The sequence below is a fragment of the Podarcis liolepis genome, assembly GCF_965112155.1.
Source record: "Podarcis liolepis genome assembly, chromosome: 16".
Lineage (NCBI taxonomy): Eukaryota > Metazoa > Chordata > Lepidosauria > Squamata > Lacertidae > Podarcis > Podarcis liolepis.
Window position 1 is genome coordinate 38,324,152 of NC_139567.1, and position 27,039 is coordinate 38,351,190.

The 27,039-nt window shown below is 45.5% G+C and overlaps 3 protein-coding genes across 14 annotated transcripts in view; 1 reads left to right on the plus strand and 2 right to left on the minus strand.

The window, feature by feature from the left end:
• TADA2A (transcriptional adaptor 2A) overlaps positions 1–2,296 on the minus strand; it is a 30,296-nt gene extending 28,000 nt beyond the window's left edge. For 2 of the 4 annotated variants that reach the window (XM_083480040.1, XM_083480038.1), the window contains exons 1-2: positions 2,108–2,296; positions 526–629 (exon numbers count right to left, since the gene is read on the minus strand). In XM_083480040.1, coding sequence (XP_083336166.1) covers positions 526–550 — 25 coding nt within the window. In that variant the 5' untranslated portion in view covers positions 551–629; positions 2,108–2,296. Of the gene's footprint in view, positions 1–516; positions 630–2,107 lie in introns of those variants that run through there. The other 2 variants (XM_083480039.1, XM_083480041.1) reach the window with 2 other exon arrangements.
• Positions 2,297–3,450: 1,154 nt separating this feature from the next.
• On the minus strand, positions 3,451–12,139 carry LOC310695508 (uncharacterized protein C17orf78). 2 transcript variants are annotated; one of them, XR_014520087.1, is made up of 7 exons: positions 11,672–12,139; positions 10,924–11,007; positions 8,918–9,184; positions 8,152–8,299; positions 6,093–6,214; positions 4,769–4,879; positions 3,451–3,550 (listed from the first exon to the last, which is right to left on the minus strand). XR_014520087.1 is itself a non-coding variant. In XM_083480131.1 (7 exons), exons 1-7 carry the CDS (start codon positions 11,724–11,726, stop codon positions 3,539–3,541), a joined length of 765 nt encoding a protein of 254 aa, XP_083336257.1. In that variant the 5' UTR covers positions 11,727–12,136; the 3' UTR covers positions 3,451–3,538. The 2 variants fall into 2 exon arrangements, 1 of the variants encoding a protein (XP_083336257.1); XM_083480131.1 differs by having other exon boundaries at positions 8,152–8,265; positions 11,672–12,136.
• ACACA (acetyl-CoA carboxylase alpha) overlaps positions 7,980–27,039 on the plus strand; it is a 205,724-nt gene continuing 186,664 nt past the window's right edge. For 3 of the 8 annotated variants that reach the window (XM_083479721.1, XM_083479722.1, XM_083479725.1), the window contains exon 1: positions 20,709–21,160. In XM_083479721.1, the coding sequence (XP_083335847.1) occupies positions 21,036–21,160 (125 nt within the window). In that variant the 5' untranslated portion in view covers positions 20,709–21,035. Of the gene's footprint in view, positions 7,999–12,250; positions 12,302–20,588; positions 21,161–27,039 lie in introns of those variants that run through there. The other 5 variants (XM_083479718.1, XM_083479726.1, XM_083479727.1 and 2 more) reach the window with 5 other exon arrangements.

Below are 27,039 nucleotides of genomic sequence, written 5' to 3' on the forward strand. Positions count from 1 at the left end.
ACTGAAACTACTACATGTCCCTAGTGATGCCAGCCATCAAAACTCAAGCTGGTTCATATCCGTTCAACCCCATTCTGCGCAGGTGCAGGAAACATTTGGCTACCCAGACACTGCTGAACTACAGCTCCCATCACCCACAGCAAGCACAGCCAGTGGAATGGGATGATGGGAGTAGTAGTTTAATAACATCTGGAGGGCCAAAGGTTCCCCTTGCCTGCAGTAGTTGAGATGGAATGCCAGGAAATGGATTTTATATGGATTTCTGGGTTTCCTCTGTAAACCTTGGGGTTTCCCAAGACTGCTACTACCTCCACCTTGAATGTGGCTGGGGCCATTTTGGCTACAATAAGGAACATGTTCTCGGAACATGAGAAACAGAAGTAAGTTGCATAGCCACATATCATTCCACATTCACTTATGATCTCGCCAGATCAGGTGGTATCTTTCACCTAGCACTACCTATTTATGAAAGTTGGGGATTCACATTGCAAGCACTATCAGCAACCTTTGAGTGACTCTACTTACTGCTGAACGATGTCAGACGCTCCATGTTCCTCCCTTGGGCACCTGAACTTCACTTAAAGACTACAATCTCTCATTGAATTAAGCTTTCCAGTGATGCTCAACCCCTGTAAAAAGAAAAATAAAGATGTGTGCCCGTTTGTAGGCCCCTGGAAGAAAAATATAGGAATACAGGAAGATGCCTTATACTGCATCAGACCATTGGGCCATCTAGCTCAATACTGTCCACACTGACTGGCAGTAGCCTTCCAGGGTTTCAGGCAGGGGACGCTCCCAGCGCTGCCTGGAAATGCCGTCAACAAGAAATAGAGCCGTCAGCGTCATTGGTTCAGTATTGTGGAAGACTCTGCAAATAAAGATTCAGCAGTTGCCTTCTGTTTCAACTTGTGCCCACCTGACCACTTCAACTGGCGGAACCGACACTTTTACATAATACCCACACCGCTTCTGTAAGAACATGATTGTCTAGTGTGGCAACACCGACACTTTGGAACTCCCTGCCAATTGATATAAAACAGGCTCTTTCACCCATTCTTTTCTGTGGCTGCTGAATACATTCTCATTTAGATTGTGTAGAACTGTAGAAGTTTTAAATCATGCCTGTTACATTGTAGTTTAAACCTTATCTATGTTTTAAATGACGGCTCTAAATATTTAGTAGTAATTTTATTTTATCCTTTTTGTAGAACGCTTTGAGGTTTTTCTGCAATCAAGCAGTATATAAATTTTATGACGTAGATAAAATAATGGGTGTCTGATTTTAACTTTCTATATTGCTTTTACTGTAGCTTTATGTTCCATTGTTGTAAACTCTCTCTGTGTGTGTATATACATGCTTTTATAAGTATATATGTTTTTATAAATAATAGATAAGACATCTGGAGCATCACAGGTGTTAACACTGAACATAAGATGGAACAAAAATCAAATTTGATTTTAACAGCAGTTCTATCAATGAGCAGCTAAAGCATGTGGCTAGTGGGAATGGGAGGCAGTGAGGCAGGCTTCCTCAACCTCCTCCAGATGTTTTTGGCCTACAACTCCCATGATCCCTAGCTAGCAGGACCAGTGGTCAGGGATGATGGGAATTGTAGTCTCAAAACATCTGGAGGGCTGAGGTTGAGGAAGCCTGGTGTAAGGTGTACACTCTATGGAAAAAAATCAAGAACAACAAAAGGTGTGTCTGTGTGGTTGGGGGGGTAAATTCCCCCCCTCCATCACCAGACTCCATCAAGACACAGGTCTTGTCAGGCCCTTCGAAATCAACCTTCCATTCCTCCCCACAACCTTTTATACTCCCCCCTCCCCAACTGACGCCTCAACGTCACAGCAACACGCGAGAGCGAGTTCCATCCGGGCTCCGCCTCAGACAGCGAGAGCGCACGCGCTGACCAGGAGCGCGCCTGGCTTTCGTTCCATTTCCCCCTCCCCTCCTGAATGTGTCGTTCCTTTCATCCCCCCCCCCCCCGTCCCAACACACAAGCCACCCGGTTACTTCCGCTCTTCCGACGCAGCCGCCCCGCCCCTTTTCTCTCCCTCTCCCCTCCCCGCCGCGAAGCACACCGCAGCCCCGCCCCTTGATTACCTGCCTCGCTTTTGCTCGTCTTTCGCTTGCTTTGCCGACTCGACCCGGCTTTAAATTACGTGCGTTCCACGCAGAACGGGGCGGCACAGGCGGCCCCTCCCTCTCCCCCTCGCAGCCGTCCGTTGCGCTCACGCTCTTTCTCTCTCTCTGGAACGTGCTCGGGCCCGACGGGTGGCTGTGCACGTGGGCTGTCGAGACCGCGCGTGCGTGCGCGCGCTCCTCCTCCCCTCCCCCTCCCGTCTTCCTCCTCACCTCAGAATACTGTACTGTATACTGTATATATATATATATATTCTCATCTCACCTTGAACGCACATAAGTAGAACTAAGAAAGCTCACGGTAGCCGTAGAATATATTCATAATATGCCAAGATTATTTGGGAGTAAAATGAATAATAATAAACCAATAAGGGAAAACGGATTACACAGCTGTGGGGCACGACAAACGGAAATGACAATACATTGCTGAGGAAAAAATGAGCGCCTGTAAAGAAATATACGTTGAGAAAGCTCTATGCGTGCCATATATTTAAAGCACATAGGTAATAGATTTATTTCCCCCCAAATAATACTGGGAACTGTCACTTAGACGCTGGAGATTTATAGCTCTTTGAGGGGTAAACTACCTTTGGGTAACTGGGAGAACTTTGGGTAATAATAATAATGGTCACTACAAGGAAGAGTATTGACATGTCTAGGATTCTGCTTAAGCAAAATGTGAAGTGGTGGCTTAAGGTGTTGTTGCATTACAATTTAAATGTTTGGTCAACTTGTAGAAATAATTTAAATAAAATGAAGTAAACGTTGATGGCACCAAGTAAAGCAGTTCAGCAGTATTAAAATATCGATCGGCAAGTCCTAGGCGCTGAGGTTTTACCCACAGCGCCACCCGCGTCCCTTTTGAATATAAATAGGGGAGGGATAATTTTTTTGCAAACACCTGGCACATGTAAAAATGGAAAAATGACCAACCGCCTCTAGGTTTTTATGTGCGTGAAACATGTATAGGATGGTGTTTATGGTAGTGTGTTATATATGTGCTGACAATAAGTTGTGTCAGGTGTGTGTGTGTAAAGGCTTTGTGTAAATGATTAAATACTTCGACAACTGTACAAAATATATGCATACAACAAATAAAAAATAAACACATAAATGAACAATAACTCAGACAAATGAAAACACTGCCCCACTTAAGCCCAAATAAAGAGAATTTTTAAAAAGAAATTTTGATTACATAAAGGGGGAGATTTAGCTTGAATTTGCTATTTCTGAGATCATGCTGAGAATTTTAAACACACACACACACACACACACACACACACACACACACACAACCCAGTAAATGAGAAAACACCTTTTATTTCACTTATTTCAGAAGCAATGCCTAAACACTCCTGAATTAAGATGTTTTGGGGGTGCTGGGACTTGATGTTAAACTTCTGCCTGGAAAACAAATGAAAAATCTACTTTATAATATAACAAGTCCAACTTTTGCATATTAAACAGTACTGCTAACATGGGGGTGGATTTTGTCAGTTCAATGCAGGACTGGAAAAGCAATTCCAAATCTTTTACTTCCATGTGCAATAATTAACTTGCATGCTTTTTTGTTTTTAGAGATGGCCACCAACTTGAATGACTTTGAAAGGGGGGTTACACAAATTGGGCTGGGAATTGCAAGTGGGGAATGGGCTGTCACATTCAGGCCCAGTTTGTGGGCTTCCCATGAGTATCTGGTTCATCACTGTAGGACAGAAAGAAGGGAGGCCAACAGTAGATGGAGCCAGAGTCCATAACAGGGAGAGACAGAGCCAATTAATTTTGTCTCCATCCTTCTCTCATTTGAGTTCTAACAAGGGCAACCCTAAGACAAAGGAGGAGGAAGCTGGCAGCAAATACCACCTTCTTGACTGGATGTGAGTTGGGGTGGTGGTGCAGATGTACCACTGGCCTGGTTTAAGAAGACCTTTCTTAAGTTCTTATGGCTGGATTGGTCTTATGTGTGATCTGGCAGGGTTCTACTTGTTTCAGAACCATGGAGTACAGTGGTGCCCCGTAAGACGAATGCCTTGCAAGACGGAAAACCCGCTAGACGAAAGGGTTTTCCGTTTTTGAGCTGCTTCGCAAGACGATTTTCCCTATGGGCTTGCTTTGCAAGACGAAAACGTCTTGCGAGTGTTCCGATTTTTTTCGCTCCCCCCCCCCGTTTCTAAGCCGCTAAGAGCCTTTTAGCCGCTAATCCGCTAAGCCTTTAATAGCCGCTAAGCCTTTAATAGCCGCTAAACCACTAATAGCGCTAATCCGCTAAGCCGCTAATAGGGTTGCTTCGCAAGACGAAAAAACCGCTAGACGAAGAGACTCAAGGAACGGATTATTTTCGTCTGGCGAGGCACCACTGTATACAGCTTTTGATGGCTATTAGCCACAATGGCTATGTTCTACCTCCACTGAATACCAACTACTAGGAATCACAAGTGGGGAGAGGGCTACCGCCCTCAAGCCCAAGTTGTAGGCTTCCTTTTGGAGGACCTGGTGCACCATTGTGAGAGCAGGCTGCTGGACTAGATGAGCCTGATCACGCAGGGCTCTCGCCCTACGCCCAGGGAAGTCTCGTCTAGCTGAATGGAATAAGCACGACTGAACTGTTAAAAACAAACAGACCATGGTGGGGATTCCGTGTGCTGCAGGATTTGTGGCTTCCGTCATTTTCTTCTCTTTTGCTTCATGTTTTTGCGTAGGGAAGAGACATTGCGTCCAACGAGGAAGGGAACACTGAGTGAAGAAGAAATTTATCAGCATGGCTAGGCTGGTCTAACTCTGTCACAAAGCCCTGCCTAAGCCCATGTCTTCAAGACAGACTTCACCAACCTGGTGCCCTCCAGATGCCACCCTCTATATTGGTCATAAATAAGGTACGGCAGGTGGGGGCTGGGTGAGGGCAGGCTGAGGTGGGTGGGGCAAGGCCTCCTTTGCCCTAAGGGACTAGCCTCCTCTGCATTGCAATGCTGTGAAGCGTGTTTCGTTAGCCTCCTGCCTGCCAGCCCCAGACTCCATTGGCTCGTAATCACTAGTACTAGGCTCAAAACCAGGTACCGGTGTGTTTCCAGATGGCCTGTTTAATGACTGTTCATCCTGAGTGCCCCTGGTCCACTTCCTCTGGTTCAGTGTCCCGGTCATTGCTGCACTCTGGGGTAATGACAGGTATTGAGGCCACATTTTGACAGTCCCTCCCAAAAGAAGCCTTGTCCACCCTTCAATTTCCTTGGGACTTGGACAGGCCAGGACTTGGGTTGGGTGAATCTGTCTATTTTGGTTTCAGTTTCTCATTTTTCCAGTCAGTTCAGTTCTCCACGTTTCCACATCAATTTGTGTTTGTTTTTTTAAAAATTCTCATGAAAATCGATTAGCATTTTATTGCAAATTTATCCCAATACACACATACTTGTACGCAGTTTTTCCTATTATACACATTTTTGCAAAGCAATTTCCCAGTGTATTTATTATTACTAATATATGCATTTTATGCTCACGTTATGCATTTTTGCACGTTTTACGTGAATGTATAACTATTGCAAAATTCAGAGACGTGCAACTTTCAAAGGATAGCTGTGTTTCGGTTTGCTTATTGTTTAGAAAAGTGCAAATTAGGTAGGTTCATCTTTAAATGCAATGAATGAATTGAATTTCTCCCCCAATCCTAGCCAGTACATGAAATTTCACCACTATTTCCTCCACACTGAATCCTCTGCAAATATGGGTGAGGACCCAAGTTCAATGGTAAAGCATCCGCATTGCATGCAAAAGATCCTAGGTCCAATCCTTGCTATCTCCAGAAAGGGCCAGGAGAGAACCCCGCCTGAAACTCTGGAGAGCTGCTGCCAGTCAGTGTAGACAACACTGAGCTAGATGGACCAAGAGTCTGACACGATATAAAGCAGCTTACTTATTTTAAATTGTCGCAGTGATTCGGCACAAGCAAACTTACAGGACAGGGGACTTCGCATACACCAAATACCATAAAGAAGAACATCAGGGGCACCATGACACACAAGATGGCTATTTTCAGGAAGACACCTATCTTTTTCCTGTCCTCCATCTCATCTGTTTCTGGGGACAGAACGAGAAATACGAAGCATAAAACAGGCGAGGTAATGTAATAATGAAAGATAGGAGCTGTGTTGTAGGGTATGTTCACATTTGCAACTTTAAAAGGCAGAACAGTCGCTCCCCCTGCTGCGTTTCAAGAAGCATTTGCAGAGTCTTGCTCACATCAGAGAGGGGGTGGGGATGTTTTCACCCAATATGCATGACCTTTTTGTCTTCCTTGCCCCTGAAACACCCCCCTCCAACGCCTACTCATGAAACATATGCTAGGGTTGCCATATTTCAAAAAGTAGAATTCTTCACATCTGCAAAGCTTTTTTTAAAGAAACCCATCAAAATTGTTAAGCTTTTTGGGGAAAACCTCCCCCGCAAAATAGTGATTTTAAGCTTTTGGAGCTGTTTCCACTGCTTTTTCCACCACATCGCCAAATTTCCCCTGAAATTCTGCAGATTTAGCAAAATTCCTCCATGACACCATTTTTACACCCAGAAACTAGGACACGTCAGGAATTTTCCTGACGTATGGCAAGCCTAGCATATGTTTTCATCTTTGCATGTGCAATGGCTGTCTTAAATGTTCACAGCACAGATACGGTGGGTTAAGTTTTCTAGTTGGATTTAATCTGGATCAGGGCCAGGGGGGACGGGACACACCGCATCGGACAACAGTATTTGTCAAGAAACTGCAGGATCAATATGGACCATGGCTAACATGTGAATGTGGCTTCAAAAGGTAGCACTGGGAGCCACTGGATGTGGAGTAAGCATTAATGTGAACACACCTGTAGTCTCAAGACCAGGCTTCCTCAACCTCGGCCCTCCAGATGTTTTGAGACTACAATTCCCATCATCCCTGACCACCGGTTCTGCTAGCTAGGGATCATGGGAGTTGTAGGCCAAAAACATCTGGAGGGCCAAGGTTGAGGAAGCCTGCTCAAGACATTTTGGTGCCTGAGGTAGAAAATCTGAGTGGTATTTTCCCACCTTTCAGCACACCAACAGTGATTGGTGGGTCAGAAGGAAGGGAGACTAACAGTAGGTGGAGCCAGAGCTAATGATGGGCGGAGCCATATAATACTACTTTTAGTCCTCCTCTTCGTTGAGTTCTACAATGGCAAAAATAGAGAATAAGGAGGAGGTAGCTGGCATTGTAAGGAAAGAGCTTTTAATTTGTTGACACTCCCTCTGGGTTAAGTATATGGCAATCTGAGGACTTGCTGTGTCCAGTTCTGGGCACCACAATTTAAGAAGGATATTGACAAGCTGAAGCACGTGCAGAGCCTTATGAGGAATGGTTGAGGGAGTTGGCTAGGTTTAGCCTTCTAAAGAGGAGACTAAGAGGATATATCTTAAAATAGGTAAGGGACTCCCACATGGAGAATGGAGCAAGATTGTTTTCTCCTGCTCCAGAGAGCAGGACCCAAACCAAGGGATTCAAGTTACAAGAAAGGAGATTCCAACTAAACATAAGGAAGAACTTTCTGACTGTAAGAGCTGGTGGTGAAACAGACTCTCCATACAGGTGGTAGACTCTCCTTCCTTTGAGGTTTTTAAACAGAGGTTGGGTGGTCATCTGTCATGTATGATCTAGCTGAGATTCCTTCATTGCAGGGCTTGGACTAGATGACCCGCAGGGTCCCTTCCAACTCTACAATTCTATGATCTTTACTAACTATTCTGCTGTTGCTTGTTAATTTCACTAGGGCTGTTAGCAACTTTGAGATGGGATTCCTTCAATCCACAGAATAACTCCTTGGTGAATTGTGCACCTCAAGTCATGCAAAAAGGTGGGATCTAAGCTTTTTTTTTTTAAAAAAAACATATTACAATTTAAGTCTCCCCTGACTTCTGTCCGTGCAATATAGCACAGTATGCAGTATTTCTTTCGGCTAATTATCCTCCTTACTCATGCAAAACTGGAAAAAAACCAAATTAGTTACCTTGACATGTTGCATTGATTCGGATTTCAGTTGCCTTTTCCAAACTTCTTGCAAAATTTTCATTATTAGTTTGATTGCTGATGATGAAACAATCCGACACCCCTGGGAGAAGCACTGTGAACAGAAATTGTATCTGGGGTGTGTTTATCTGCCAGGGAGTTAAATTAGAACAGTTGAAAAAGAATGCTTGCATCTTGTAATGTCCCCGATGTCAACACCTCCCCCCCCCAAGCATTATACATATGTTAAAAAACCTGGGTGCCATTTTTTCAGCCCAAGGGCCACATTCTCTTTTGAACAACCATACGAGGGCCACATGCAGGGTCAGAGGCAAAAAGGAACAATTACCTTTTAACAGTAGGCTAGTTTATACACACACTCACACCCCCTTCTCTGCCCTCTCTCCTGACAAGCAAGAGGCATTATTACCCAAGGACACATTCCAGTCAGGCACACAACTCTCAGGCTGCAGTGCAAGACCAGTGAGGGGAGTGGCTTGGGGGAGTTCCAAGGGCCAGATACAGAGGTCCAAAGGGCCACATTCAGCTCCCAGGCCTGACGTTTGCCACTCGTGTCAGGGATGAGTCATAGAAGAGGGTAAGATAGCAAAAATGGACGATGGGTTTTAGCTAACTAATTCTACTCAGAGTGGGCCCACTGAAATGAACAGGCCGATGTCCATTAAGTTCTGTGGGTCTATTCTGAATTGAACTGACATGGAATACAACCCAATGCATGGCCGTCAAGCTCTGCTTCCTTTCCTTACCTTTCCCCATAATACTAGCTTCTGCCTGACTCTGGAGACTCTTTCTGTGATCGGCCGATATCAAGCAGCATTTAGCATCACAGCCCCTCTCATCAGGATCCGCGATTTGTTTCAGGCCATAGAAGAGATCCATAGCTTTTAGTTTCCCTCTGTACATCTTTTCGGAAACAATGAGGTGTACTTGCATGGTGCCTTGAGGTCCAGAACATTGCAAAGCAGCCACAGTATGATTTCTGGACAACTCCTCTCTAGATGTGTTTTCACTTTCTGTGGAAAGACAAAGTAAAAACAACAACAACCCAAAATCAGTTGTTACTTAAGATAAAGGAATTTAATAAGTTGGCCTTAGGATTCAGCTGCATTGGCAAAGAAAAAGCGTTTATGTGAGTTGCATATGCATTATAACACTGTAACACCAGATGGTGCTGTGGAGTTCCGTTTTTGCCAACCTGATTTCTCATACAAAGTTTGCAAAGCACTTAACTGAAACGCTTCTTTGATGTGTCTAGATCCAGCCTTAGACCATTCCAGCCTATGCCTTGCCACCTCCGAAATATCACCTTCCTTGCATTCCAGCTTGTTTGTGCCCTTCTCACCTTCCTTTCTCCCCCTTCTCACTTCTTTGCACACTTGCTTAAAAGAAGAGGCAGATTCACATGTGAGCTCACTCTCTGCGGAAAGGGTGGGGAATCTCTGGGCCCCAGACCTAGTTAGGTCCAGTGTGACTTGCTGTGCTATAGAAATCAACTTGGAATACTGTGTGCATTTCTGCTCACTGCACCTCAGAAAGGATATTGTGGAGCTGAGGAAGGTTCAGAAAAAGGCAACTGAAATGATCAAGGGGATGAAGCAAGTCCCCTATACAGTATAGGAAAGGTTGCAGCATTTGGGTCTTTTTAGTTTAGAGATAAGACAAGAGAATCGTAGCGTTGGAAGGGACCACAAGTGCCATCTAGTCCAACCCCCTGCAATGCAGGAACCTTCCACCCAAAATGGGGCTCAAACTTGCAGCCCTGAGATTAAGAGTCTCACGTTCTACTGACTGAGCTAACAAGAGGCGACTTTCTAAAATTATGCATGGTGTGTAGAAGAAATGGATAGAGAGCTTTCTGCATCTCTCATAGCAGTGGAACTCAGGGACATCCAAAGAAGCTGAATGTTGGAAGATTCAGGAGAGGCAAAAGAAAGTACTTTTACTCACAGCAGTGTATACTTAACCTGTGGAACTCGCTGCCACAGGAGGCACTAATAGCCACCAAATTGTGTGGCTTTCAAAGAGGATTTTAGACAAATTCATGGAGGATTATCAATGAGTACCAGCCATGGCGGCTATGTTCTGGCTCCAGTAGTTGGCTGGAAACAGCAGGAGGGAAGAGCGCTGTTGCACTCAGGTCCTACTTTCAGGCTTCCTGTCAGCATCTGGGTGGTCACTGTGAGAGCAGAATGCTGATAATGCCTCTTGCCTAGATGATGTATGTGGTGGAATGCAAAGCAATGAATGTTCAATAAACAGATGATGTTATACATGTTCACTGCAAAAGTTGTGCAAACAAATATGAATGCTCAATAACCAGGTCATCAGGAAGCAACCTGAATTAACCTCTTTTTGAAGCCAAAGTGAGGGACCTGTGGCTTCCCACAGATGACATTGCTGGACCATGGCTCTCACCATCCTACTCTGTTACAGATAGGTAGCCGTGTTGGTCTGCCATAGTCAAAATAAAAAAATTCCTTCCAGTAGCACCTTAAAGACCAACTAAGTTAGTTCTTGGTATGAGCTTTCGTGTGCATGCACACTTATTCAGAAGAAGTGTATCTGAAGAAGTGTGCATGCACACGAAAGCTCATACCATCCTACTCTGCTTGCTGATGGGAGTTGGGAGTCCCACAACACCTGGAAGGCTGTATGTGCTCCCCATGCCTGCTTTAAACAGAGGGTTCCTTGAGAAATCTCAGTGGTTTTGGCAGCCTCTACAGAGGAGAAGGCATTCCTGAATCTCTCCTACCTTTCAGTATGATGGATATTCTTTTTGTGCTTTTAGGAAGGAGTTCAGAGAATCTTTGCACGCAACAGTGATAGTTCTGGAGTCCTGAAAGGGAATGGGCAGAATGGATGAACAGCCTTATATACATTCCTCTCCAATTTGTTTGTTCCTAGCTGAGAAAGGTCTCCCCATTGCTGCAATGTCTATAATGTTCCTTTGCTCTTCCAAACTAGGTTTCTTTTTCCTGAAGTTGGCCCCCTTATAGGGAAAAACAGAGCTGGGAAGGGAGAGGTAGAGTGTGCTTAACTCTCCACCTGGTGGCTCCTTTGGTGTGTGCCTGTAACTTGCACCTGGAACCCTACAGGGGAAAAGTCTTATGGGGGTGAGGGAGTTGTAGTTCAGCATTATCTGGAGGGCCAAAGGTCCCCCAAATGTGCCCTAGAAAAAACAACCACCACGTGTTTTACTCACGTTTCTATGAACATATTGTTGTGAGCTTGGGGTATGTGTGTGTTAGGCTGTATGGTCCTACTTTGACACTCTAACCACAACTCCACACTGGCTGTAATTTTGGACACGCAACCTTGGGAAAGTCCCATTTTGCCCAATGGAACTTTCTTATGAGTTAAATGCATTCTGCATGTTCCATTGAGAAACTGAACCCACTATTTATATTTGTTTCTTGTATAATTTGTTTGGATTCCTTCCTTTACCTTTTGTATTGGAATATAGAATAATCTTTTTTTAACAGAAAGAATGATCTGCTTACCTTGCTGACTAAAATCTTGCATCAGCGATAAACTAAACAACAGTATAATATCCATAATGTTGGAATGAGAATTAGGTCATGATTTACTGTCCAATTCCTTGTTTTCTTTTCTTCTATATGCACATGCCAGTTTGAGGTGGAAGTTGCTTCTTAAAAGGGACTGTAAAATTGCTAGGTAGAGTTGGGAAAAAATTAATATTGTTCCCCCTCAAAAGATCACGATTGCCCTGATTTAAAATGCCGGAAATCAGAAAATGCAAACTAATTCATCTGACAGTGTTGACTGTTTCCTCCTTTATTTTAGCAGTTTATTCCATTTTAAGATCTTTTATTGCCACAAGAAGATGTGCTCTAGGTAATAAGTTCCATTATAAGCATAGTGTCCACAAGTTTCTCTTAAGCATTAAATGAAAGATTAACAAGCGGAACTCAGTCCTCTAGGGATCGCAGCCTGTATATATACGGACAAAAAAAACCCTCATCTATGCCTATGCCCGAAATTCTGTTCTGTTCCATTGTGCTGTATCCAGTTCTAGAATGGATAGGCTATGCTGCTTCTGTTGTGTGGCCTTCTAGAATTTGGGACACTTCCAGAGAACCTGTTTATTGAACATTCATCCTGATTTGCTTGCAGGACATAAGTCAATGGCATACCTTCCAAGTGTCCCTGTTTTCCAGGGTCAGTCCCAGAATAATGAAAGCCATCTTGGCTTCTGATTTGATCCTGGAATGTCCCTATTTTCCCTGCCAGCCCCACTGCTGCCAAGTTCAGGGTGGAGGATGAACCAACACTTGGGCTGAGCAGCTGCTACAGCTGTGAGGGAGCATCCCCTGGCCTCTCCATGGCCACCTCTGCCAGCCTCCTCCCTTGGGCAGCTTGTAGCATCTGCTAGAGAACAGGAGAGGAGAGGCTGCCACCCCAAGGCCCAGCCTTGCATGATGAGTGGCTGGCTCTGAGGGGCAGGCAGAGGAGAGCAGCGCCACCCTGGGTGGGAAGAAAGGGGGACAAATGAAAGGGGGATTACCGGGATTTCTCAGAACAGTGGAGTGGTGTACTGGTGACGGAATTCCCCCTTCTTTTGGACACTGAGGTCCAGCGCCGAGGGCCTTCTGGCGGCTCCCTTACTGCGAGAAGCGAGGTTACAGGGAACCAGGCAGAGGGCCTTCTCGGTAGTGGCGCCCACCCTGTGGAACGTCCTCCCATCAGATATCAAGGAAATAAACAACTATCCAATTTTTAGAAGACATCTGAAGGCAGCCCTGTTTAGGGAAGTTTTTAATGTTTGAAGTTTTATTCTGTTTTTGATGTTCTGTTGAAAGCCGCCCAGAGTGTCTGGGGAAATCCAGCCAGATGGGCAGGGTAGAAATAATAAATTATTACTTTACTACTACTACTACTACTATGGGCAGGGTAGAAATAATAAATTATTACTTTACTACTACTACTACTACGGGCAGGGTAGAAATAATAAATTATTACTTTACTACTACTACTACTACGGGCAGGGTAGAAATAATAAATTATTACTTTACTACTACTACTACTACTACTACGGGCAGGGTAGAAATAATAAATTATTACTTTACTACTACTACGGGCAGGGTAGAAATAATAAATTATTACTTTACTACTACTACTACTACTACTACTACTATGGGCAGGGTAGAAATAATAAATTATTACTTTACTACTACTACTACTACTACGGGCAGGGTAGAAATAATAAATTATTACTTTACTACTACTACTACTACTACTACTACTACGGGCAGGGTAGAAATAATAAATTATTACTTTACTACTACTACTACTACTATTATTATTATTAATTATTGGAAATGCTCTGCGGAGGGGAATTGGAAATCAAGGAGGGTCAGTTGGGAGGGGAGAGTGAGAAATGTCCCTATTTTCAACTGAGGAATGTTTGAGGGTTTGCAATGGCCCAACTAGTCCAGCATCCTGTTCTCATAGTGGCCAGCCAGACGCCTCTTCCATAAGCCCGCAAACAGGACCTGAACGTGACAGCACTCTCCCTACTTGTAATTCCCAGCAAATGGTATTCAGTGGCATACTGCCTTGGACAGTAGAGATGGATTGCAGCTGTCATGGCTAGTTGCCATTGATAGCTCTGTCCTCCTTGGTTTTTTGTCTAAACCTTTTGTAAAGCCATCCAAGTTGGATCAGCCATAAGACCAGTCTAGCCGTAAGAAAGTAAGAAAAGCCCTGCTGGATCAGGGCCAGTCTAGTCCAGCCATCTGTTCTTGAGGTGACCAACAAGTTGGCCCAGTAGGAAGCCTAAAAGCAGGACCGGAGTGTGAGAGCAACTCTCCCCACCTGCTGTGGGGAGAAGCCTGGCCTTCAAAGGCACACTGCCTCCAACTGTGGAGGGGAAATATAGCCACCGTAGCTAGAAACTACTGACAGCCTTTTCTTCCAATGTTTGCATTTTACTGTTTGTTTTTAAGGAGTATACAGGCTGTCTCGGGGCCTTTCTAACTTCGTTTTGCAAAGAAATCACACTTCAGAGTAGATTCACCACTGCACACATTTAAAGCATATTCAGTGCATATTTAAAGCACACCCCCACAGTGGTACAATTCCCATTACCAGGGCTGGCCCACCCATGAAGCAGGGTGAAGCAGCCGCCTCAGGTGGCGGAAGCCCCCAAGGTGGTGCAGCCACTGGCACCCTGCCCACCCTGCCGCTGCAGGCACTGGCAAAGTGGGGTGGCAGGAGAGGCAGCAGGGCAAAGATGGACATGCTGCCCAGCACCCATAGCAAAACACAATTCCCAGAATTCTTTGGGGGAAGCCATATGCTTTTAATGTCTATTGAATGTGCTTCAAATGTATGGTGCACATCTGCCTTTCAGTCTCTTTTGCGGCCCTTGGTTTGAAAGTCACATGTTCAAAGGATGTTTGAAGGATTCTTTCTTCTTTCCCGTTGTCAACACAAGGTGGTGATAGAGATTGGCTTTGCAACTTGGCTTTCTTTATCCTGAAACAGCTGTGGTAACTGCGTTGCTGGATTTTCTTTTTTGGAACAGAATGGCTTTGTGAAAACTCAGTTTGGTAGAAATGGACTGTTACTGGATTAGGGATTGAGCTGGATGACTGCTTGGAGGTGGTGAATTTGACTGATGTTGAAGCCTTGTTGGCTACTCCTGAAGAACATGCACACTCTACTCCTAAAGCACATTAGAACATTTAGATTCAGCTTGTTTTGAATGGATCTGACTTCTACTCGGATTCTTTAGAAAAGTGAAGTGTGTTCATATGAGCTTTATTTCTGTGTCTAATGGTGGGGGCCTGATTTGAGAGAGCAAGGAAAGAAGGAATCAGAGGAATTGTGCTCATGATGCTCACTCAAAAATCCAAATCTGCCCACACGCTTTAAAAGGTTGTGACTCTCTGACCTTAAGTCTCACTCTGCAGTAACCAAATTCAAAGGAGGCCAATACCCTGGGGAAACGCTTGCACCCCTGGACAGAGATGTAATCTGTGATGTTGTCTTGTTTTGTTTGCTTTCTGCAGATAATTGAGTCCATCCCACTTTGCAGCTCTTTCTCTTTCCCAATTCTGATGCTCCTTCGTAGGATTTTGAAATTGCTTTCAAAGTTTGATGCATGTTTCACAACATGAATTCCAGCAGTGTAACCAATTAACATGTTGCTGACATAAAAGGACATATTGCTACAAAAAAGCCCCCCCCCCCCCCCCGATGAAAATAATGTAGTCCAGGATATTGTAGTCTCACATAATCTTGCGGAGTCTTGCTCAATCTATACAGTGGTACCTCAGGTTAAGATCTTAATTTGTTCTGGAGGTCCGTTCTTAACCTGAAACTGTTCTTAACCTGAGGTACCACTTTAGCTAATGGGGCCTCCTGCCGCTGCCGCGCTGCAATTTCTGTTCTCATCCTGAAGTAAAGTTCTTAACCCAAGGTACTATTTCTGGGTCAGCGGAGTCTGTAACCTGTAGTGTCTGTAACCTGAAGCGTCTGTAACCCGAGGTACCACTGTACTCACTTTGATGAGGCCATGAAATAGTGAATTATGTTATATTTTGAAAGCCATTCTGAAAAATGAAAACATTGTTCACTCTCCTACCCCTGGAATTCTAGCTAATGACTACTGTTCATATGAGAGAGAAAGAGAGAGAGATTGAGAGATTACACACATGTGTCAGAGGTAGTGGTACTGGAAGAGGCAAATATCACCTGTGTCGAAGCAATGATTCTTCAACATCAACTTCGTTGGACTGGTCACGTTGTTCGGATGCCTGATTATCATCTTCCAAAGCAACTACTCTATTCCAAACTTAAAAATGGAAAGCGTAATGCTGGTGATCAACAAAAGAGGTTTAAAAACTCTCTCAAGGCAAATCTAAAAAAAATGTAGTTATAAACACTGACAATTGGGAAACATTGGCCTGTGAGCGCTGCAGTTGAAGAGCAGCCTTTACCAAAGGTGTCGTGGATTTTGAAGACACTCAAACTCAGGACAAAAGGAAGAAATGAACTAAGAGGAAGGCACATTTGGCAAACCCTCACCATGACCAACTCCCACCTGGAAACCTATGCCCCCACTGTGGAAGGAGGTGTGGGTCCAGAATTGGCCCCCACAGTCACCTCTGGACACACCACTAAGACTTTGTTCATGGAAGACAAACTTACTCAGCTATGAGTGATGGCCAAAAAAGAAGAAAACCAGCTTTTCAAAGTCTGGTGGTCTTTGAAAAGCCCCTTTGCCCTCTTAGCACCCTGCTAGGTAATCCTATTGCTCTCCAGAGAGCAGTACTGCCCACTTTGGGAACCACTGATCTACCTGAATATATAAGCTGTTAAGAGAGCCTGGCCGTCCTTGGAAATCCAGTTGTTCACATCAGTCAGCAGAACTAAGCCCACAATAAGCTATTTTAAGCAGCTTAAGGATTGCACCAAATTGCTGCATAAGGATAAATCTTTTCTTTGCCCCAACACTGCTTGGCCAAAAAAAAGCACCTTGCCATTGGGAGTTTCATAACAGGCTATCTGGAAAAGAGCTTCACAAAGGAAAAGGTCTGTAGCTTAGTGATAAAACACCTGCTTGAATGCAGACCACCCCAGGATCAATTCTTCACATCTCCAGAAAGGGCTGAGATAGACTCCTTCCTGAAATCCTGGAGAGCTGCTTCCAGTCAGTGTAGACAATACTGAGCTAGATGGATCAATAGTCTGACTTCGACTCTGTTCCTAAGAGCTGATGCTTTATCTTGAAAAACACAAAATGTTTTTCCAAGCCTTGTCATGGCACCTTGCAGACAAAGCTAAGCTTTCTTGGACTCATGATAACTCTTTATGCATCTGATGAAGTGGATTGTGGTTCACAACCATAAGAAATACGTTAGTTTTTAAAGTGCTACTGCACTCTGGGCAGTTTTTGCTGCAACAGACTAACACGGCTGCCCCTCTGGAAATCTGCCCCCCAATCCTTCGGCTTTCTGGTCATTATATGCGAGTGATTTCTTCTTGGCCTATTCTTTATTAATAGTTCTACTGAATTTTTGTTGTTGTATTATTATTCAATTTATATATAATCCTTTATCAAAAGATCCCATTTGGCTTCTAAAAAGTTCTGGAGGGCCACAAGTTCCTTGTCACTTGTCTTTGTCACATTCTCTAGTCCATGACATTTACACCATAATAAGGCTGCATACATACCGTACATTTAAAACACATGTGTTGCCCCCCCCAAAAAAAATTCTGGGAACTGTTGCTTGCCAAGGACCCTGGGAATTGTACCTCTTTAAAGGGTAAACTATAGTTCCCAGGATTCTTTGTGGGGAGCCACATGCATTAAATGTACTTCAAAGGTGTGGGGGGTGAATGCAGCCTAAATCTATGAGTCTTTCGGGTGTCACAAGACTTTGCTGTTTGTCTTACACTAATCTAACACAACCATCCCTTGTTGGGGGGGACGACCCCAAAGCAGCAAGCAGGTATCTCTCTGTTGAAATAAAGCAAAGCTCACTGGTAGAACACGCTTTGAATGGTGTATGCTCCCAAGTTCACAGCCTGGTACGTCTGGTTCAAGGCTGTAAGGGGAGCCTGTCTGCCTGGAGAATACCTTTGCCTGAGACCTTGGGGAGAGCTGCTGTCAGCCGGGAGCAGTTGGTATGTGGCAAGATGATCACGCTCTTGTCACAGCCACAGAAGGAAATTGGGCGTGCACAGTTGATCCCGTGGGCACAGCATACCAGCCAGCAGGACTGGCAAGGATCCAGCATTGGATGACTGAAGTCCTTGGATGTGGAAATCAAATGTGCTTCATGGTCGGTCTCATTTCTGAAGAGTGGACAGATTCCCTTTGAAAGGAATGGGAACCCCCCCTTCCTTTTCAATAAAAATTGTAGTGAGAGTTGGGGCTGCAGCAGGGTGGGGTGCAGCTAAGGGCAAAAGCTCCCTAATACCCAACATGTGCCCACATGACTGCTTTGATTGGTGGAATTGGCATTACTATAGGTGCCACATAATACCTTGTATAATATCCATAATACCCATTCTGCTTTCGTAAGGACTTGGTGGTTCAGTGTGGCAGCACCTGCACTTTGCAACTCCCTGCCTATTGAGATTAAGCAGGCACTTTTAAAATTTGGTTTTATAAATTAGAAAATGAATAAAAAATAATTGCCCCCCCAAGAGAGATCCAGCAGGTACTTTCACTTTTACTCTCTTCGGTGCCTGCTAAAAACATCCTTATTTTGGCTACCCAGATGCTTAGAAACTTAAGATAATTTAAATCAGTTTCAGCATTTTAAATTTTGTATGTTTTAAAGTAGAGCTGTAAATTTTCCTTGATTTTCTTGTTTATCTTCTTCTAAACTGCTTTGAGGGGTTTTTTCCCAATCAAGCAGTATATACTGTATTTTTCCGTGCATAAGACTATATTTTCCCCTAAATTTTTGAAGATTAAAATAAGGGGTCATCTTATACATGGATAGTGCATAGTGCATTTTCCTAATTTGGGGTTTTAAAAAATAGGGGTCATCTTATACATGGGGGCATCTTATACACGGAAAAATACAGTATTTTTTTAAATAAATAAATAAAGTTCTCCCCATGCTACATTCACAATACAGTGCTCCCTGCCCCCACAACAAACATTTAAAGCACATGGCTTCCCCCAAAGAATCCTGGGAACCGTAGTTTAAGGGTGCTGGGAATTCTAGCTGTGTGAGGGGGTGAACTACAGCTCCAAGGTTAGGTTTCTTTGTGGGAAGCTATGACTGTTAAACTGCTATAAATGTGCTTTAAATGTTATGGTGTGGGTGTGAATGAACCTTAAATTCATCATAAACTGGCTTATGGGAGGGTCATAGCTTAGGGGCAGACCATTTGGTCTGAATGCAGAAGGCCCTAGATTTGATCCCTAGTATCTCCAGCTCGGACTGGCAAAGATCCCTGTCTGAAACCATGGAGAGCTGCTGCCGGTTGGTGCAGACAAGACTGGGGTAGAGGGACCAGGGACCTGCTTTGATATAAGGCAGGTTCCTATGTTCCTTAATTACCTGAGAAATTAATGGAAGGCTTTACGTAATATTAATTGGCTCGGTTTACTGGGCTCCTGCCCAGCCTAAGGACAAACCACAGGTCATCATGCCCTTCTTGTGGGGGTAATCTATTCTGGCCGTAACATGACACACACCCCTTAAACCAAATACAGAACAACCTTGCCCTTTTCAACCTGCAGCTACTTCCAAAGCAAAACCTCTTCCTCCATGCTTCAGCAGCTATGCACATCCTTTCTCCATGTGGCAGTGCAGGAATTGGGGGGTCCTGCGGTCCTCCTGGGCTGGGCAAGAACATCAGCCCCAGCGAGCCTGGCCAACACTCAGGGATGAGGGAAGTTGTACACTGAGTGCATCTGGAGAGCCCAAGGGGCCCCACACTTTGGTTAAAATGATAATGCATTGGGTAGTCACTTACCATGTACATCAAGGATCGGAAACCTGTGGCCTCTCCAGGTGTTGTTCAGACTCCGACTCCCATCAGCCACAGCAACCAGCGTAGTCATGGATGAAGGGAGTTGGAGGTCCAGTGTCCATATCCCTCTTAGCCATGAGCCCTGCCGGGTGACTGTAGGCTGCTCACAGCCTCTCATCCTAACCTACCTCACAGGGTTGTCGTGAGGATGCACCACTTTGGAGAAAAGGTGGAGAATAATTGTCATGTTAAGTAACTAAATGATACCAGGAAGGCTACAGATATCCTGCAAGGCTCTTCCACACATATATAGTGGTACCTCGGGTTACATACGCTTCAGGTTACAGACTCCGCTAACCCAGAAATAGTACCTCGGGTTAAGAACTTTGCTTCAGGATTAGAAATCGTGCTCCGGCAGTGCGGCAGCAGCAGGAGGCCCCATTAGCTAAAGTGGTGCTTCAGGTTAAGAACAGTTTCAGGTTAAGAAAAGACCTCCAGAACGAATTAAGTACTTAACCCGAGGTACCACTGTATGGGATGATCATGTGGGCTCTAACCATTCCCCCAAATTCTGGGCGGGTAAGTGGATGCTCTGTTCCAGCAGCCGCAGCCAACGTGGTGCTCTCCAGACGTTGCTGAACTACAACTCCCAGTGACCATTGGCTATGCTGGCTGGGGCTGATGGGAGTTGTAGTCCAGCAAAGTAAACTAGAATCACACATCCAGGGTGGGGCACCCCGTTGTCTGCCTCCTCTTGCTTTATTAATCTCTGCGCATCGCCTCCCTTGCAGTTTGCAGCGGGTTAACTCGCGCGCTCTGCCCAGCGGTCTATTATGAAACTGCTGCTGTAACAGTATGGGAATTGCGAAGCTCCTGGCTCCTCCCACCTGAGTCCCGGGAGCCAACGAGAGGGCTCCCAGGGCCGCTCAGGCCACAGCCATCTCCTCATTGGCCACTCCTCCCGGGGCGTCTCTGATTGGTGACACCCCACGGCTTGGTGTGAGCGCGGGCGGCCAATGAGCGCGGCGCGTTTGCTTGCTTTTGCTTGCTGCTGCTGCAAGGGGACGCGGAGGCTGGGGAAGTGGGTGGCAAGCAAGTGGCTGATGGATGGAGGGTCAAAGGTGATTGATCTGGAGTAACCGGCTTCCCATCACACCACACCGGTGGCTGATTTTGCTTTCAGCAAACAAACAAACAGACGAGAGAAACAAAATTAGAATAAAATAAGGAGTGGAGGAAGGGGGGGGGAATAAAGGAGGAGTTTTAAAATATTATCCTTTTTTCCCCTCTCCCCCTCTTCCTTTCAAAGAGATGGGAGGGACTCCGGCATTGAGTGGGAAGGAGGAGGAGCTTTAGGCTGGTGTGTTACACGCATAGGCACCACGCAGACTCTCGCCCTGAATGGGAGAGTGCCTGCCAACCATCTCTTCTGCAGCAGCAACAGGAGGAGCAGCGCCGCCAGCCTGCTGCGCCGGGCCTGGAGGCTTCGGGGGCATCCCTCCTTTCTCCGCAGAGAGCACCTGGAGGTGAGCACCACGTGGGCAGCAGCCCTTTTGGGTGTCGGGTACCAGTGTGCAGCCATGGTAGCCTTACAATGAAAGAAACGGGAGGTCAGACCATGGTTTCTTTCTCTCCCTTCCCAGCACCATCCCCGGCTCCTCCTCGTTTCCAGCCCTAGTCCATCTTGCGTGGTTTGAGTGCACAAGGAAGTGGGTCACTGTTGCATGTGTGTCCTCTGTATTGGGGGTGTTTTGGGGTCTAGATCTTGGGGTGGGGGGGGAGGACGGCTCCCTGATGAACGAGGAGATAGGGGAAAGTGCTTTTTAATCACAGACTGTGCCTGAGTATTTGCCCTCTACACATTCACCCCCCTCCCATAGCTGTCAACGTTTCCCTTTTTTAAAGGGAAATTCCCTTATTCCGAATAGGATTCCTCGCAAGAAAAGGGAAAAGTTGACAGCTATGCCCCCTCCCCAAACCCTGAGAACTGTGGTGTACCCCTCACAAAGCTACAGTGCCCAGCACCCTTAACAAACTACAGTACCCAGGATACTTTGTGTGGGATGTAATATGCTTTAAATGTATGGTGTGTACACAGCCACACACACAGCAGTCTGCCAGGATTTGGTCTCTGGCGCCTAAACAGTTCTGCTTTAAAAAAATCTCTGGGAGATTGCTACTTCCTGAGGATTGAGTGGAGGGGGAGAGGAAATAAGATGCCTCCCCCCTCCCGTGGAATGCGGATGGGATCCCTAATGAAGGGAGCAACAAGAATTATTCCCCAGTGCAGGAAACCACTAGGGCAAGGAGGAGGAGTGTGATGATAGTACAATATATTTATTGTAAGCAGTAAATCTCCAGTTTATTCTAAGCAGGGATGGGGAACCTTTGTTCTTCCAGATGTTGGTGGACTCCCAACTCCCATCAGCTCCAAACAGCGTGGCCAGCAGTCAGGGATGATTTGCAATCCAACATCTGGAAGGCCACCGATAGGAATATAGCGAATTGTCTTATACGTACTGAGTCAGACCACTGAGCTTCCTATCTTAGTGTACACTGGCTAGCAGAGGTTCTTCATGGTTTTAGATGCAGGACATTCCCAGTTCATCCTGGAGATGCCAGGGATTGAACCTGGGACCTTTGTGTGCAAAGCACATGCTGTATCCGCTGAGCTATGGGCAGTGGTAGAAGTTCAGCTACATAAGCTAGGTGCCAAATGGCTCCTTAAAACAGGGTTACAGTCACTAAAACAGAATGCCTAGTTGCCATTTTGGGGTCAGACGGCTCAAAAGTCTTATTTTCAATACAACCTTTTGGTTCCTGAAATTCATTCTGATTGTGCAGATAAAATATAACAGAATTCTACAGGATATGTTGCTAGTGTGTGAAAATAGTCAAGATCCAGGGATCCCCAGGCATGCACTTCCAGATGGTGGAGGCGTCAGGTGCCATCCGGGCACCTGGGCACATTCACTTGGTTCCAAGTGCCCAATAGCCAGGTGCAAAATGCACTTGGCACCTGGCGAATTTCTAATGCCCAAGATGTTCCCCCTCTCCTTCTGTAACTTTGGCATTTGATACTGGAGAGAGATTTTAAAGGAAAAATACCCCCCCCCCCGCCACCCATCTTCTGATTGTATTTCTTAAAAACAGATTTTATTGTTGTAACCTATCCTGGGACCTTCTAAGAAATCATAATAATAATAATTCCACAATTTGGAAGCTCCCACAGAGAAAGCCATCTTCCAAGCCCCTGTATACCAATAGCCCCCCCCCCCGTAGCTGTCTTAACATCTGCAGGGGTCTGTAGCACAGGATATGTTCTTTCAGATACAGGCAGCCACTGTTTTAGGTGCCCATGAGATGTCTGTGACCACATGCGTGTGCATCACATCGAACACAAAAGTGATCCAATAATGTCACAAAAAAGTCACAAAAAGGGTGGAACGAGGATAGGTTGTTTGCAGGCTTTTTCAATGGGTTTCAAATATACATGATTTCACTTAAACGTGTGGTGCCTTGGAATGTAACCTCAATGTAAGTTTGGAGTTGTGTGTATTTGGGGCCTAACTTGTTGAGGGCTTTAAATGCTGGTGTATAATAATAAGAATAAGAATAAGTTCAGAGTAGGTGCACAACGGTGTGGCTGTGGTGATGATGAGCACAGACTGGCCGAAGTCTGCATCTGCCCACTGAACAAGATTGCAGGGTGCATATATTCTCTGTGAATTTGCTTGAAATGACCACCTCTCCCCCCCCCCTTTGGCTATTTTTATTAAGGTCTGCCCTGAGGTCAGATAATCCCTACTGTGTTTAAAATGATTAAAGAGGTTTGGGGTTTTCTGCTGGTCCCCATGATTAAAATCTCAAGCCTGCTAGAACAGTTGCCTTATATGCTTTCAGACTCGGGACTCACCCTTAGTGTAAGCATGCATTTTGCTGGACAGGGGGGTCCTCTATCACAAATTTTGGATGCTGTATATTTTCATGAAAAATAGTTCTTCTCTTGCAACACTTGAAAGTGGGTCCTGACCATAGCTCTCAACCTTCCCTTTCTTTGCGGGAAATTCCCTTATTCCAGTGCCGTTTCCTGCTGCTATCCCGGATTGTTAGATATCCCGTAGACTGTCCCCGGGACAGGTGAGGCTGCTGATCCCTTATTTTCAAATCTAAAAGTTGACAGCTATGGTCCTGACCTTCATCTTGAAGACCAGTGGCCCAGAAGCACAATAGATTCAAATAATAGAGTTGGCAGGTTCCTAATCTAGCCCAGTTAGGAAACAGGAAATCCAGATTCGAGGTTGTCTGGCCTCTCCTTGAAGGCATCCAGCAAGGAAGAGAGCCCACTCCCCCTGCTTAGCTGCTCTTATCTTCAAGATGTAGCTCGTAATGTTCAACCCAAAATCTACCCTCTTGTACCCTCAGGCTGTGAGATCTAGTAGATGTTAGCAAATGGGCTATTGGATTTGGGTAAGGAAGCCCTGCAGACCTTGCCGAGTTCACCTGTAAACTTGCCGGGTTAGTCTTAAGAAAACCACCATCTCTTAGGATATTTTGTGGGTTAAGTGTTTGAGCTATGAGCCAGGAAGTCTTAGACTCAGATCTCAGCCCAGCCGTGACCTCCAATATTTGACGGGTTCCTGGCCACCATATCCGTAATAGAACTGTGAGCATCAAAGCCTGAACTTAGAGGAGTTGAACAGAGTTAAGCATGTTGACACTTAAAGAAAAAAGAAAAAGGTCATAGAATTTTCTAAGAATTGTTGTTGGGTCAACTACTGATCTATGTCACTGGCTCCTTCCTTTCTACAAACCGTCCTGCAGTTCTAAAGTCTCCAAAGAACGGTTTCATTCTTCTGGAAGAACCACAGGTAATCCAGAGAGGCAGCAATGTTAAGCCTTTATAGTGTCACAAGACTCTTGGCTGTTCTTGCTGCACCAGACTAAGCAATTTACTGCAGCATAAACTTATCAAGCAGCAGAGCCCGCTTCAGCTACACAAAGCGTTATTCATCATTAAAAGTTAGAAATAGACATTGTATTGAATAGCAACAAGTGGGAACGGCAACAAAATGTTGCAGTTTGTGGTGTGCTTCTGCTTGGCGTGCCAGCCAGCCAGCCAGCCCGCCTTCCTAAATTGAGCCCCGAGGCCTCTCATAGAAGCAGAGCAAGCTGCCTTTTGCAGAGTTAGATCATTGGACTACGTAGCTCAATATTGTCTACACTGAGCGGCAACATCTCTCTAAGACAGGCTTCCTGAACCTTGGCCCTCCAGATGTTTTTGGCCTACAGCTCCCATGATCCCTAGCTAGCAGGGATGATGGGAATTGTAGTCTCAAAACATCTGGAGGGCCGAGGTTGAGGAAGCCTGCTCTGAGATCTCAGACTTGGAACCTGGAATCTTTTGCATGCAAAACAGATGTCCTACCACTGAGCTGAGACCCTTCTCACAGTGGTGGTTTTACCTGATACCCTAAAACCCTTGGCTCTCTTTCAACCTCCTTTTCTTGGGTGGTGCTGTGGTGTAAACTACAGAGCCTAGGGCTTGCCGACTGGAAGGTCGGGGGTTCGAATCCCCACGACAGGGTGAGCTCCCATTGCTCGGTCCCAGCTCCTGCCAACCTAGCAGTTCGAAAACACGTCAAAGTGCAAGTAGATAAACAGGTACCGCTCTGGCTGGAAGGTAAACAGCGTTTCCATGCACTGCTCTGGTTCACCAGAAGCGGCTTAGTCCTGCTGGCCACATGACCCGGTAGCTGTACGCCGGCTCCCTCGGCCAATAAAGTGAGATGAGTGCAGCAACCCCAGAGTCGGCCACAACTGGACCTAATGGTCAGGGGTCCCTTTACCTTTACAGGGGTACCTCTGGATGCGAACGGGATCCGTTCTGGAGCCCCATTCGCATCCTGAAGCGAACGCAAGCTATGTCTGTGCGTGTGCGGGTCACTATTTGCCGCTTCTGCACATGCGCGCGACGTCATTTTGAGCGTCTGCGTGAGTGGCGAAACCCGGAAGTAACGCGCTCCGTTACTTCTGGGTCGCCGCGGAGCGTAACCTGAAAACGCTCAAACTGAAGCCCATTTAACTCGTAGTTCTATGTGTTGCAATGGAGAAAGGATTAAAACCTGACTGCCCTGCCTTCATCTAAGTTCACTCTTTGCTATCCCACTGAAGGAGTATGTTGCAGCGGAAACTCCAATCTTATCTGAGCATTGAACCAGACATTTAAATCTCCACCCACTAGTCCCTTTACAGGGTTGGCCAATCACTGCTTTGCAAAGGGGCACTCTTGACTGCCTTGATTGCCACCCAAATGACTTGCAAGGCACACATTGCACATGCTTTCTGGATTGTGATGCAAGATGGCACACGTGCACAGGCCTAGGCTTTAGCAGCCCCAGTTGACCCTGATAGGTTGGCACTTCCCTGCAAAGGAGGATTTAACTCAGGAGTGGGGGAGATGTGCCCCTCCAGTTGTTTTGGGACTAATAGAGCCTTCCCTCAGCCTGTTGCCCTGTGCTGGCTCATGAGAATTGTACTCCAAAAGAGACAGAGGGCACCACGTTGGGGAAGGCTGGCTTTCCAGAGCATCATGTGAGCCTCTCCTTGTCGTGTGACTCTAGGATGGGTGGTTTGTTCTGAGCCAGGGGAGGGAAAAGATTAAAAGTACTTCAGTGGGTGGGTGCGGGGAGGCGAGATACTTTGTCACGGTTCTTAAAGTCAATAAAATGGGTGTTGTGATATTGGCTACGTCACAGTGTGTTGTAATCCCCATTAGCCTGTGCAATCCTTTCCTTGGGATGTGGGGTTGAACAGGTTAGATGTGTGCCTTGATATTTCACTCACTGATTAAAAAACCCACACAAGATTAAATAGAGGGCTGAGAGATTTGCGTTGGTCTTGCTCAGTTTGTCCAAAATATTTCCAGCTTTGGAGGACAACCCACATAGGGCAGCCATCAGTACAGTAATAAAATAATCCTAAAGCGTCACGATCCGCTGTATGGAGTTTCTCTTTTGTACATCATACCTGCTTGCAGGGATGTGAAGACTGGGGCGTGCCTGTAGGCTTATTTTTATTTATGACATCTTGTATACTGCCCTTATACCTGCAGGTCTCAGGACGGTTACAGCATAAAACCATCATATAAAAACACAAAATACATAGTAAAAATAAAAACAAAAACAACCCAATGCTCCCCCCCCCATTTTTAAAGGGATGTCAATCAGACAAAGGCCTGGTTAAAGAGAAACATTTTTGCCTGGCACCTAAAGGTGTACAGTGGTACCTCGGGTTACAGACACTTCAGGTTACAGGCCCTTCAGGTTACAGGCGCTTCAGGTTCAAATTCTGCTAACCCAGAAATAGTACTTTGGGTTAAGACCTTTGCTTCAGGATGAGAACA

Excerpts from the sequence above, each read along its gene's own strand:
- LOC310695508 (XM_083480131.1), bottom strand. The coding sequence starts at position 11,726 with ATGGATATTATACTGTTGTTTAGTTTATCGCTGATGCAAGATTTTAGT. Across the intron at positions 11,008-11,671 it reads GCAAGATTTTAGTCAGCAAG|GACTCCAGAACTATCACTGT; the intron begins GTAAGCAGATCA and ends ATTCCCTTTCAG. Across the intron at positions 8,266-8,917 it reads AGCTAGTATTATGGGGAAAG|TGCTTCTCCCAGGGGTGTCG; the intron begins GTAAGGAAAGGA and ends TTCTGTTCACAG.